Source organism: Nomascus leucogenys, chromosome 12 (assembly GCF_006542625.1).
Source record: "Nomascus leucogenys isolate Asia chromosome 12, Asia_NLE_v1, whole genome shotgun sequence".
In the NCBI taxonomy this organism is placed as follows: Eukaryota; Metazoa; Chordata; class Mammalia; order Primates; family Hylobatidae; genus Nomascus; species Nomascus leucogenys.
This window is the reverse complement of record NC_044392.1, coordinates 45,035,470-45,048,879: the sequence shown is the minus strand read 5'-3', so window position 1 is coordinate 45,048,879 and position 13,410 is coordinate 45,035,470. Positions and strand designations below refer to the sequence as shown.

Genomic DNA, 13,410 nt, shown 5'->3' with positions numbered 1-13,410 from the left:
CAGCTGGTGCCAGCTGGCAGCTCTCACCGGAGACTGAGGTGGCACGCATATGGGGGAGGGGAGGAAGTGGGCAGGAGCCCAAGGGGAACAGGGGGCAGGGTCTGAGGAGGTGGAGTCAGAAGCTGCGTGGCCAGCATGGGGGTCTCATGGGATGAGGGAAAAGTGAGGCAGAGGACCTGGGGGCTTCCAGGGGAGTAGGGGAGGTGTCAGGTGGTCCTCTGGCTCTCCTGCCCCTGGCAAGTCCAGTCCTCTCCCCACCACCAACTTTCCTCTACACTCACCCCCTTAAGCTGCCCCTGGCTAATTCTCCTTGGTCCCTTTAAGAGCTGCCTGGGAACTGGGGCACTGGAGGGGGCTGGCAGGGCCCCCACCCCCTCCCTGCCATGCCTGGCCTTGCTCCACCCCCTGTCCGGTGCAGACTCTGCTGGAAGTCTTGGACGCCTGGGTTAGGGTCTCCACTTCTGGGCTGGGGGTAAGGCTTAAAAGTGGTGGGAAAGGGGTCTGTGGTCCCTGGGGTGGGAGGGAGGGGCGGGATGCCAGAACTCTAGGACTATGGACATGGAGTGTCTGTGTGTCAACTCCAATGGACAACTCAGGGGGTGGTCCTCTGGCCTCTACTGGGGGAGGGGCAGCCTCAGGGATCTTGAGGGGCATATCCAAAGGAGCAGGATGCCTGGGTCTCCTCCTTCCACTCCCCCATCTCATTTCCCCAAGACCTTCATTTTCTAAACTCAATCAGCCACTCCTTGCCCCCTACAATCAAAGACACAGGGTCCCACATCCCCCTCCCCACAGGTGGGGAAATTGAGGCTAGACAAACCAGAGGAAATAGAATTATGTATGCTGCAGCAGGAGAAATGGAGATTAGCTTGTGGAAAGGCTCTCTCTCCCTCTCCACCCCACAGAACTGCAAACAGGAGGCCTGGGTGTCCAGCTCACTCTAGCGAGTTTCTAACTGTGGCTATGGCCACCACCCTGGACTATGTCCCTATTCTCTCATCAAGACTATTTAGCTCTTTTCTGGAAGTTTTGATTCTCATATGGCAAGGCCAGGGGAGGCCCCTGAAGTCGGGCTGGGTGACCTGGATTGAAGAGGAGCCAGGTGGGATCTATAGGCTCCCCCGTTCCCTTGGGTTATTTCAGAAATGTAGCTCCTTCCTTCTCTGCCACAGAGACTGGATCCAATTCCCCTAGAAGGGAAGAAAATAGGGGCAGGGACCCAAGGATGTCCAATGGGGGTGTGAGGGCTTCCTGCAGTTCACCGGCTTCCTTCCTGTTATCATACTAGTTCAGGGTCCTCTACTCCCCACCATCTTAATCTCAAATCATGTGTCCCAGTCCCAGGGGAGAGAAGCCTGAACAAGCAGGTCCTTTCTGAGTCCCCACAGCCGAGATGCAGAGGGGCAGTGAGGGTGGAGTGTCAGGAATCAGTGGGGACATGGCGGCCTCGCTCAGGGTCCACTTCCTATTTCAGCACATGCCATGCCTTCCTTGCTTCACCACAAAGCAAATGCTCAACCACCACCCCAACTCAGATGTAAAGGGGAACCAGTCTTGGTCCATGAAACCCTCTACCCGGGCCGACACCGGCACACTCATTTCCTTCCTCTTAAAACTACTATGAAGTCTGGCGGAGCCATGTTGCTCCGAGGCAGGCTGAAAAGCCATTATTTTATGGATGTGAGGAAGGGAGGGTAAATGCTCTACCCAGCATCACACAGCAGGCTACAGGCAACCAGGCCTGGGATCCAGGGCCCCTCATCCCAGACTTATGGTGCCTTTTCTAGTCTCCTGCCAGCTGAGAGAGAGGCCAGCCTGGAAGGGGCTCTTTCTTTTTTTTTTTTTTTTTTTTGAGATGGAGTTTTGCTCTTGTTGCCCAGGCTGGAGTGCAATGGCATGATCTCCACTCACTGAAACCTCCGCCTCCCGGGTTCAAGTGATTCTCCTGCCTCAGCCTCCCGAGTAGCTGGGACTGCAGGCATGCGCCACCATGCCCGGCTAATTTTGTATTTTTAGTAGAGATGGGGTTTCTCCAGGTTGGTCAGGCTGGTCTTGAACTCCCAACCTCAGGTGATCCGCCCGCCTCGGCCTTCCAAAGTGCTGGGATTACAGGCATGGGCCACTGCGCCCGGCCTGAAGGGGCTTTTTCAACTCCTCATTTTACCAACAAAGTTAGGGCCCAGTGGAGACAGAAGGGAGTTCTAGTAACAAGGCTGTTTAGGATCAGAGCTGGGAGAGGGCACAGGCTTGGCTCCCAAAAAGGCTCCATACAAACTGCTGCCTGCCTGTGCTCCTCCCCGAATGGGAAAGAATCCAGCTGTCTTCTTTCCCTATGCCCATCTAGTCCAGACCCTTGGAAAGTCCTTTCTGAAGTCTGCTCTCTACAGCGCAAACCTTTCCCTCTTAATACGTCTCAGAGGATGTTAGCCACAGAAGGCATCTGGGGGAGCCACCTTCTTCTCAGGCAGCTTAGGAAGGAGAGGCAGAACCTGAACCTGGCAGTGGACCCCCTCCCTCAGAAGTCAGGATACTGTGAATAGAAGAGGGCTCCTTGGGGTTCTTGACAGAGTCTGTCCCTTGGCTTATTTGCATATTTGCATAGATATTTGTGGGCTCATTCGTGTCCTCATTGGCAAACTGAATTTGCATGGGTTTGGGCTGCAGTCCAGCTGTGTCGCCCTGACATATACACAGTTCCCAGGGTAGAGGGAAACCCAGAGGAACTGGTTGTAAAGAGGAATGGGCCCCAGCTGACCCCCTGAACCCAGGTGGTTATATGTGCACGGTGGTGCCTACTGAAGGTGGGCAAGGGAGCTGAGCAGGGACCGGGGGCTACTGTACCCCCTTTTCACCTCCTCTCGCATCTGGAGCCCCTCCTCCTCCACATGTGCGAATCCAGGAGCCACAGAAGGTGGGGCGCAGTGGGACACGGGTAGGAGGAGGAAGAATATGGGGAGATTCTAGTCCCTCCCACTTAGAGATGCGGTCGCCATGGTGACTGAGGACCAGTGAGGCGGGATGGGGTTGAGAATGGGGGTGGGGGTGTGGCAGGGGCTGAGGCACTGGGAGACCGAAAAGCCTGGCATTCCAGAGGGAGGGAAACGCAGCAGCATCCCCAGGCTCCAGGTAAGGGAGCAGGAGAGCTGACAGTTCTGAAGGGAGAGGGCGGGGCCATTGTCTGGTGCTGGCTCTGCCCTAAGGAGGGGGCAGACAGAGGGGTCGGGCTATTGTGTGTGATACTCAGCGCAGCCTTCCAGAGCTAGTCAGACTGGAGGAGGGGACCTGGGAAGCTCTGGGTAAGGGGTTAGGAGGGACTGAGCTGGTGGGTGGCAAAAAGGCTGGGAGACAGTGGGGATGGGAAGAGATGGAGGGACACAGGGGGCGTAGAGGCTTGGGGACGTCCCTAGTGCCTATACACGCTAGGCACTCAAAACATGTAAGTTGACTTGACTTGCTTGTGATCATAACAAGAGGGCAGATGAGGGCCAGGGCAGGTGGAGCTAAGGCAGGGAAGCCAGGAGGCAATGCTCCCCAGAACTGGGCTCTTCTGTGGGCTGCCCCTGAAGCTGAAAGGGAGGAGATGGGGGAAACTGGACCTGCCAGATCACTGGTGAAGCCAGGAGTTGCTTCTCTCCTGGCTCCAGGAGCTGCTCCTTTAGTGAAGCATCCGTGTTCTGCAGGGGCTCAGAAGAGACTGAGCGTCTGGGGCTGGTTGAAGCTCAGAGGTAGCATGGAGTCGGGGCGGGAAGCAACCTCTCCGTCTCCCCTCCCGCCTCCACATCTAGACCTTTCCTCTGCACAATAGAACCTGGCAGGAAGGGGCTACCATCGCATGCTGTGTAAGGGTTGCAGGGGAGGAGCTGGACTCTGGCAGGGCAGAGGGTGCACTCAGAGTTGTTGTCGTGGCAGGACCCAAGGCTGGGCTCCAGGTCTGGTGGAGAAATGGGCTGGGGGAACCCCCAGATTGGAGCTATGAAAATGGCACGGCCCCTGTGGGCGGGTCCCTGAACATCTGACCCCTTCCCACTGCCACCCCACCTGACCTGCTGCCTGCCAACATTGCCAGCCAAGGTACTTCCGCTCCGTGGCCTTGGTTTCCTCATTTGTACGGTTGTCAGGAAGGGTATGTCTGAGTACCCTGTCAGCCTTGAGCTTCTTTGATGCTGTGTGCAGGACCTGCTATATTATTTGTGGAGCCCAGTGCAAAATAAAAATGTAGAGCCCCTTGTTTAAGTATTATGAGGACTTTCAACAGAGCAACAGCAGAGCATTAAACCAAGTGTGGCCCTTCTGAGCACAGGGCCCTGTGTGGCTGCACAGGTCTCATGCCCATGAAGCCAGCACTGGCTGGGGCCCTGCCAGCTGAGGCAAGGGAGATGGCAGTGGGGCTTGGGGTCTGACTCCAGAGACTCTGGTGTGAGGGGTGCCCTGCTGGGGGCAGGGTGCCCTTCCCATTGTGCTCTTTTTGACCAGGAGGCCCTTGCAGAGGCAGGGGGTGGTACCTCACAGCCTTCCTTCAAGGAGGTTTCTGTTCCCTCTGAAATGCTTTATTGACACAAATAAGCTTGCTCATAAGGGCCACGCTTGGGGCCAGGCGCAGTGGCTCACGCCTGTAATCCCAGCACTTTCGGAGTCTGAGTCAGGCGGATCACTTGAGGTCAGGAGTTTGAGACCAGCCTGGCCAGCATGGTGAAACCCCATCTCTACTAAAAATACAAAAAACATCAGCCGGGCTTGGTGGCACATGCCTGTAGTCTCAGCTACCTGGGAGGCTGAGGCAGGAGAATGGCTTGAACCCGGGAGGCGGAAGTTGCAGTGAGCCGAGATCGCAGCACTGCACTCCAGCCTGGGCGACAACAGAGCAAGACTTCGTCCCAAAAAAAAAAAAAAAAAAAAAAAGCCCACGCTTAGTTTAATGCTCTGCTGTTGCCCTGTTGAAAGTCCTCAGAAATCACCCCAGAGATCTTGTTTCTTAGCCTAGAGTAGATAAAGCTCATTACCCTCCCAGCCCACCCTTGCCTTCTCTATCCAAGTGGCTCAGAATTGTGGACTGGGGCAGGAGGAAGGACTGAGGGACTAGGACTCTGTAGAGTCTTTGTAGCTAAGAGATTTGCTATTGAATGAGGCAGATCTGAATTTAACTTGGCTTCTAGCTGTGTAACCTCCCTTCTTGATCTGTAAAATGGGATTATGGCAGTACCTAGCTGCTAAAATTGTTGAGAGGACTAAAGCCTGATAGTGTGAACGATTCATATTGGCTAGAGGGGCTGGGGAAGAGGACGTCCGGAGTTGGGAGAATTCTGCATGTCTGGAGGAAGAACTGGGGGCAGGGCATGGAGCCTATCACTTCCAGAAAGGCAGGAATAGGACATCAGGCTGGGAGTGTGGGGCTGGAACTCCCCCAACCTCCCCATATCAGAACTCCTCCCAGTGACCCAAATAAGCCAATCTGTTTAAGCAGAGAGGCCCAGGGGCAGACTGGCTTCCCAAATCTGAGCTGGGGGTTGGGGAGACACAGAAGGTAGGGTCTGGATAAATGGGAGTTTCTCTTGATTCTAAGAAGCTGGAAGGGACCTGGCAACCAGCCTCTGGGAGAGTCTGGGAGAGTCCTAGGCAAGTCTTGACAGAAACGATTGTTAGGCAGGATATGTCTGAGACCAACCCCTGGGGAAATTGAGAGATGAAAGAAGGCTGAGTACCTCAGATGAGGAATTATAAGGAGTAGCCTGAGCTGTAACATCCCCCATGTTGGCTGGTGCTGTAGCAGGAGGGATGGAAGTTACACTACAGGAAGGACTTCCTGCCAGGGAGAAATGTGCATGTCAGGTGGAAGTGGATTATTTATTAGAGTTGGATTAGCCCTGGGATGTCTGTGCTCTTTAACCTGCAGTCAGCTGACCACGCTGAGTGGGCAGGAACCTGCCCACTTTGTAGGCCACGGAGTTCTTGGCACTGGATGCCTCATTAACCCCGCGTTATGAGGCTGCCCCTGGAGCCTTTGGGGAGGGGTGAGCAGCCACCTTTGGGGGTTGGGTGCCTCCAAAGTGTGGTCCAGTGAGCACGAGTTCAGATGGGAAATGTTCTGGCCTTCCTATTGGCCTGATGTCAAAGAGTGATGGAGATTAAACTACAAGGGGGACTTCCTCAGCAAAATCATGGATAAGAGCCTAATACAATTTTTTTTTTTTTTTTAAAGATTCTGGCCCAGCTGAGAGTGGGAGGTTTAAAGGTTAGACCACTGCAGGGACTTCCCAGTAGGTAGGAGTAGAGAGACCCCACCTTGTGGGTAAGTGAAAAGAGGAATATGTCATGTCTCCTATCTGGGAAATCTTGAGCAAGAGGAGAAACCACTGCTAGGCTGGTTATACTGGCTGTGACATGATGGAGAGGCAGGGGAATCGCTGAAATGACCTAGAAGGGCCTCTTAAACTTTCTGGTTGGACCGAGCAGAGGAGGGAGAGAGAGGTGTGTCTCTTGTGAAGTGGGTGAACGTCTTTTTATTCCCTCCCAATCCACCAACTTCCGCCCAAGCCAGGATCTGTCACAACTCCAGAGGTGGAAATTCCGGTTTCCCTGGCCCAGAGCTCCCAGTGCTGGCTTTGGCATGATGGGCGCCTGGAGGGCCGCACTCCCGTTCCAGCCAGGCTGAGCCTTCTGTCCCCTGCCTCTGGGGCCTGGGAACCCCCCTTCTTCTTTCTCCTGAATGGCACCCCCGCCCTAGAATCCAGACACCGAGTTTCCCACTGTGGCTGGTTCAAGGGTATGTGAGGTGAGATGGGTGGCTTGGGGTGGGTGGTCTTGGGGAAGATTATGTAGAGGCCCAGGGAGGCAGACACAGGAGCAAGAGACAAAGGGGCCGGGGAGCTGCAGAGGCTGGGAGCCGGCCAGCCACCCCTGCCCAGGCAGCTCCCCGGGAAATGCTGATAACCAACCTGGCGCGATAGACCTTTATTGCCTCCCTGGAAGAATCGGGCCAGGCAGGCCTGACCCTCAAAGACCCTGAACCCAGCTGGGGCTGGGGGAGAGGTTAGAGCAGGCAGACTCAAACCCGGTCTGCCAACCTGGGTCAGAGCTGAGTATGTGGCACAGGTGTCAACAGATCTGAAAGTGACAGGAGAGTAAGGTCTGAGGAATTTATATTTTGGGTACAGGAACCTGCTCCCCAAAATGTTCCCTGCACAGAGCCAGGCAACGGTTTGGGCTTGGGCTATGAGAAGGGGGAAGGCAAAGGAGGAAAGGCAGGAAAGACTTCCTGAGAGTAAGGCAAGAAAAGGCAAACCAGAGCTGTTGGTGAGAAGACAGCAGAAGAAGCAGGATAGGGGACACCTGGGTTCCTACCCAGAGGGGACAGTGAGGTGACAGGCTGAGGCCTGGAAGGATGATGAAAGTGAGACTGTCTTAGGGCCCTTCCAGATAGGGAACCTTCCCTGCCCTAATGCCCCCCCCCACCCCCCGCCACCAATACACACGCTTCTGCTTCTGCTGCCTGGGGCTCTCCTATTGGTCCCCAGGGGGAATGTGGTAAGAACTGCTCACCCAGAAAGTGCCCGGGTGCCTGTTTCCCCAGAGCTCCCTGGTGACAGTCTGTGACTGAGCATGGCCCTCCCAGCCCTGGGCCTGGACCCCTGGAGCCTCCTGGGCCTTTTCCTCTTCCAACTGCTCCAGCTGCTGCTGCCGACGACGACCGCGGGGGGAGGCGGGCAGGGGCCCATGCCCAGGGTCAGATACTATGCAGGTAAGTGTATGATGGCAGGAAGTGTGGGGATAGCAATAGAGAGCTGGAGGTGGGTGGAGGAAGGAGAGAGGAACAGAGGAGAGGGGGGAAATGGACATGGAGAAATGGACACAGAGAGAGATGCCAGGGAGAAACAGAGGGTTTTGGAGAAAGGGAGACACAGCCAGAAACAGAAGTCCAAAAGGAAAGAAAAGCCACTGGAGAGCAGATTGAGGAAAACAGGGCCACGGGGCCAGGGGCATGCTTTTTCCAGTTCTCCAAGTTGGTGATTTTTCTTTCCTTCCTTAAATATCACTGTCACCAAGCTGGGCACCTCAAACTCCTAACTGCTTCACACTCCCAGGTACCCCAAAGTCAAGGCCCTGCTAGAAGACCATATGTTGACCCGGTGACCCGGGGCTCACCAGGCCCATGCCAACCACACAGATCATGGTGGACCACACCATGTCCAGGCCCACGGGATGGCTGGTTGGAGAATGGGCCCTGGAACCCACACGCAAGCACTGCTTGGCTGGTTTCTTACTGAGACTGTGGAGGCTGCTGGCCCCCTCACCTCCAGGGAGAAGACTCCGGAAAGGATGTAGACACTGTAGGAGTTGTAGGTGACTGGGTGTGGCTGTGTCTTTAGCATCTTTCTGGGGCAATTGGTAAAGGAAATGTATATTGCCCATTGATGCAGAGACCTCCTCTGTGTTGGATGCTGGGGGTACAAACACGGATAAGCCTCAGCCCCTGCCCTCAAGGTGTCCATAGTCACAAGGGGGAAGCACATGAGCAATCAGACCATCAATACAGGGTGATCTGTTCAGCAACTGAGGGGTTTATGCAGCTCTGGGGGAGGCCTGGCCTCCAGGAGATGCTCCTCCCTGAGGCCGGCCCTTCCAGCCTGCAGCCACACCAGATTCCCCAACTCCTCCCCTCTGTCCTGTGTAAGATTCCCTGAGCCTGCAAAGGTATCAATTAGCTAGTCAGCTTTCTAACTAATGCAACAGTGCAAGTGCTAATGAGAGAGGATCTGAGGAGCTCCTTCCTCCTTGCTGATGTGCCAGTGGGACAGGAACATACACCCCCACCCACCCCACCATGCCAAGGTCATGGAGAGGACCTAGGTCAGCCTCCCACACCTGGCTCACCATCCCTGCCCAGGGGACATCCAGCCATGCCCACACGGATCTTTGAAGAAAAATGCTTCCTCTCTGTTCGTGGTGACTCTACTGGTGGGAATTTCCTTTAACAGAAGAGGAAGAAAGCAGGGGTGGTTGGGGGGATGGCGAGAGGGACTCTGACATACGCCCTCCTGTCTGCATATAGCTTTGCTGCTTGTGGCTGCCAACACTTTCCTGTTTGTCTGTCTGCCTGCTGCTCCTCATCCTAGTGAGGACCAAGGCGTCCTCCCCCACGGTAGCCCTCCCTGTCCCAGGCCTGGAAGAGCATCCATTGTATCTCACTTTATTTCCTGTCCCCATTACCCTGCTTCTGGCTGCCTCTCCTCTCTACTGTGGGCTCAGCACACAAAGTTCTTGTGGCTGCCGGCGGGGTGGGGTGAAGGGAAGAACTGCTGGTGGAGGAGAGTGGATCTAGCTGCCAAGGCCTGGGGAGCACACTCAGGCAACCCTTCCCCTTCCCCCACTTTTATCTCAGGAGTCAGCTGCCTGCCCACCAAGTCCTCATCACTCTCTCCTTACTACCTCCAACAGGGGATGAACGTAGGGCACTTAGCTTCTTCCACCAGAAGGGCCTCCAGGACTTTGACACTCTGCTCCTGAGTGGTGATGGAAATACTCTCTATGTGGGGGCTCGAGAAGCCATTCTGGCCTTGGATATCCAGGATCCAGGGGTCCCCAGGCTAAAGAGCATGGTGAGGAGTCCAGGGATAAAGAGTGTGGGCTGGGAGTGAGGAGGGGGCCAGCAGCTACCCTAAGCTTGGCTGCCTGTGCATGAATAACAACTCAGTTGCTGTCATTTGTAATCAGCAGTTCTCTTTATTTGTATATCGTGATGATATAACAGACAGGAAATGTCGTGGCCTCACTTTTTTTTTGTTGTTGTTGAGACGGAGTCTTGCTCCGTTGCCCAGGCTGGAGTACAGTGGCATGATCTTGGCTCACTGCAACCTCCGCCTCCCAGGTTCAAGCAATTCTCCTGCCTCTGCCTCCCAAGTAGCTGGGACTAGCATGCACCACTGTGCCAGGCTAATTTTAATAGAGACGAGATTTTACCATGTTGGCCAGGCTGGTCTCGAACTCCTGACCTCAGGTGATCCACCTGCCTCAGCCTCCCAAAGAGTTGGGATTATAGGCGTGAGCCACCGCACCCGGCCTGTGACTTCACTCTTCACTGGTATCGTGAATAGTGATTAAATAATATTAATTGCAAAAATGGCTGATATGGAAATCATTGACATATGAGATAAACACTGACTCAAATTATGTCAATAATTTGATATCTACCCACTAGTAGAAATCACTGATGCTTCTGTGTCTTTTTTTTTTTTTTTTTTTTTGAGATGGAGTCTCACCCTGTTGTCCAGGCTGGAGTGCAATGGCATGATCTTTGCTCACTGTAACCTGTGCCTCCCAGGTTCAAGCAATTCTGCCTCAGCCTCCTGAGTAGCTGGGATTACAGGCGCCCACCTAGGTTAATTTTTCTATTTTTAGTAGAGACGGGGTTTCACCATGTTGGTCAGGCTGGTCTCGAACCCCCGACCTCAGGTGATCCGTCCGCCTCAGGCTTTCTAAGTGCTGGGATTACAGGTGTGAGCCACTGTGCCTGGCTGCTTCTGTCTTAGTCCTCCTATTAATGGGAATAATGTGAGGAAGGAAGGAAGAAAGGGAGAGAAGGCACTAGCAATATAGCAATCACCTCCATGGTTTGTGTATCCTGATGTGTAGTCTGCTGACCACCTGCACATATGAGATGCTGGTTAAAAATGCAGATTCTCTAAGGCGTGACCCAGGAACCAACTTTTTAAACAATTTCCCCAGGAAATGTGCGGTTTGACAACTGCTGCCATATATACCATTCATCGTGTTAGGTGTTTTGTATATGCCACCTGGTTGTATCTGCCAGTAGCCTATGAAATTGACCAAGATCTCTCAGTCAGGAAATAGCTAAGTCTAGATTTAAACTTGGGTCTGTCTGATTCCTTAGGCTGTGTTCAACTATGGAGCTATGTCTGATATCAGTATTATTCAAGTAATAGCCATGGTCACAAACTGATGTTATTACTGCCCATCAGCATGTCACTAACCACCATGCCTGCTGGTGATTTCACATCAGAGCAGAGAAGGGAGGCAGGTCACAGCTAGAACTGAAGACCTCATTTCTTTTCATCTCTCCCTCCCAACTCCCCACTTTCAGATACCGTGGCCAGCCAGTGACAGAAAAAAGAGTGAATGTGCCTTTAAGAAGAAGAGCAATGAGGTAAGTGGAGGTGGGGGAGTCGGGGTAGAGTGGGTAGAGAGCCCTGGGATCCCTAGACCATCCCTGGATGACCTCAGGTTGGGTGGCAGTGGAGGGCACTTGTTTGCATGGTTATCTCCTGGATTATGTTCTACAGAGAGGTACAGGGACTGCCCCAGCATTACCCAGCCTTTCTCCTCAGTGAGGGGGCAGCCTCTGGGGGCCCAGGAATTTGAGGCAAGTGGGCTGGAGACCTAAACTCTCTGTCTCCCTCAGACACAGTGTTTCAACTTCATCCGTGTCCTGGTTTCTTACAACGTCACCCATCTCTACACCTGCGGCACCTTTGCCTTCAGCCCTGCTTGTACCTTCATTGTGAGTTCTCTGGTGCCCAGCGCTCAGGCCCCCAAGCATCCCTTCTCACATCTACCCCCGGCTTTCCTCTGTAGCTCTGGAAAACTCTGGCCTTCCAGATGCAGGACCCTCATGAACTTCCTGGCTCCAGACCAATTTCCCTCTATGTCCCTTTCCCTTCCTTCCTCAAGCCCCTCATTTCCCAGATGTGAGACCTTGGCGTTCTGGCCCCCCAGCCTCTCTCCCCATTTAGGAACTTCAAGATTCCTACCTGTTGCCCATCTCAGAGGACAAGGTCATGGAGGGAAAAGGCCAAAGCCCCTTTGACCCCGCTCACAAGCATACGGCTGTCTTGGTGGGTGAGTATCAGGTTTCCCACTTCATCCCAACATCTGCTTTCTCCAGTCACACTGAGAAATATGGAATATTAGAGAGTTTTCCAAAAGGCAGGGGAAGCTGGGTGTAGTGATGCATGCATATGGTCCCAGTTATTTGGAAGCTGAGGTGGAAGGCTGCTTGAGTTTAGGGGTTTGAGTCTAGCCTGGGCAACACAGTGAGATTGTCTCAAAAAAAAAAAAAAAAAAAAAAAGGCCTCAGTGCCTCACGCCTGTAATCCTAGCAGTCTGGGAGGCTGAGGTGAGTGGATCACGTGACCCCAGGAGCTTGAGACCAGCCTGGTCAACACGGTGAAATCCCATCTCTACTAAAAATACAAAAATTAGCCAGGTGTGGTAGGGCGCACCTATGGTCCCAGCTACTCGGGAGGCTGAGTCACAAGATTTGCTTGAACCCAGGAGGTGGAGGTTGCAGTAAGCCAAGATCGCGCCACTGCACTCCAGCCTGCGCAACAAAGCAAGACTCTGTCTCACAACAAAACAAAACAAAAAAGGCAGAAGAAAGAGAGAGAGAGGGCCAGAAGCCTCAGAGCACAAGATCAGAGGGAGAATTAAGCACCCCAACCACCAGCTCCTGCTGAAATTGCCACAAAAAGTGGTGGAGAAAGATGCACGTGGAGAGACACACAGGCACGAGGGCCCGGGATGCGTATTGGGTAGAGAAGAGGCCTGAGACTGAGCCACTGTTCAACAATTGTGTGAACACTTCCTCTGGTGTACTGGGCACTGTGCTGGGTAGTACAGGAGTTATAAACAAGAAATCAGGCCGGGTGCAATGGCTCACACCTGAAATCTCAGCACTTTAGGAGGCCGAGGCGGGTGGATCACTTGAGCTCAGGAGTTTGAGACCAGCTTGGGCAATAGTATAGTGAGACCTCGTCTCTACTAAAAACAAAACAAAACAAAAACAACAACAACAACAAAATTAGCCAGAATAGCGCCTGTGATCCCAGCTACTCAGGAGGCTGAGGTGGGAGGATCACTTGAGAAGGTCAAGGCTACGGTGAGTTGTGATGGCACCACTGCACTCCAGCCTGGATGTGAGCAAGACCCTGTCTTGAAAAAAAAAAAAAAGAGAGAGAGAGAAACCATGTCTCAATGCACTACTAGACACCAATCATTACAGACTTTCCACCTGCCTTCCTGGAGGAGATGGACTTCGGCTTTTCAGCAGGACCTTGAAAAGATAGGTAGACAGATGGCAGGGAAGGTGTTCCAGGGAGAGAAGGGTAAGACCCAAGGTGTGGAAGTGGAAAACACAGTCAACTTCCAGGATCAGTAAGTGATTCTGCTTGGCAAGTGGTTCAGCTAGGTATGTGAGGAAGTAGCCACAGAAAGGCTGGAAAAGTGCCCAAACACGGAGGGCCACACAGGATGGCCATTTCCTGTGGAGAGAGGAAGCTAAGAGGGGTGCTTAGTGAGGAGGGGGAGCTGGCCTTTGGGGCTCCCCAGGAAGGTGCAGAACTGATGCAGGGCCCCCAAGACTGATATGGATGCCAGCCCCAGTTAGAGGCAGGTCTGTGG

General features: G+C 53.7%; 1 protein-coding gene across 8 annotated transcripts in view; it reads left to right on the top strand.

Annotated features, from left to right (window-relative positions):
* Window positions 1-383: 383 nt before the first annotated feature.
* Window positions 384-13,410, top strand: part of SEMA4A (semaphorin 4A) — a 30,236-nt gene continuing 17,209 nt past the window's right edge. Inside the window, exons 1-7 of one of the 8 annotated variants that reach the window (XM_012510975.2) lie at window positions 3,063-3,126; window positions 6,532-6,769; window positions 7,568-7,735; window positions 9,433-9,593; window positions 11,096-11,158; window positions 11,414-11,512; window positions 11,745-11,850. In XM_012510975.2, the coding sequence (XP_012366429.2) occupies window positions 7,597-7,735; window positions 9,433-9,593; window positions 11,096-11,158; window positions 11,414-11,512; window positions 11,745-11,850 (568 nt within the window). In that variant the 5' untranslated portion in view covers window positions 3,063-3,126; window positions 6,532-6,769; window positions 7,568-7,596. Of the gene's footprint in view, window positions 473-2,976; window positions 3,127-6,422; window positions 6,770-7,567; window positions 7,736-9,432; window positions 9,594-11,095; window positions 11,159-11,413; window positions 11,513-11,727; window positions 11,851-13,410 lie in introns of those variants that run through there. The other 7 variants (XM_030824231.1, XM_030824228.1, XM_030824227.1 and 4 more) reach the window with 7 other exon arrangements.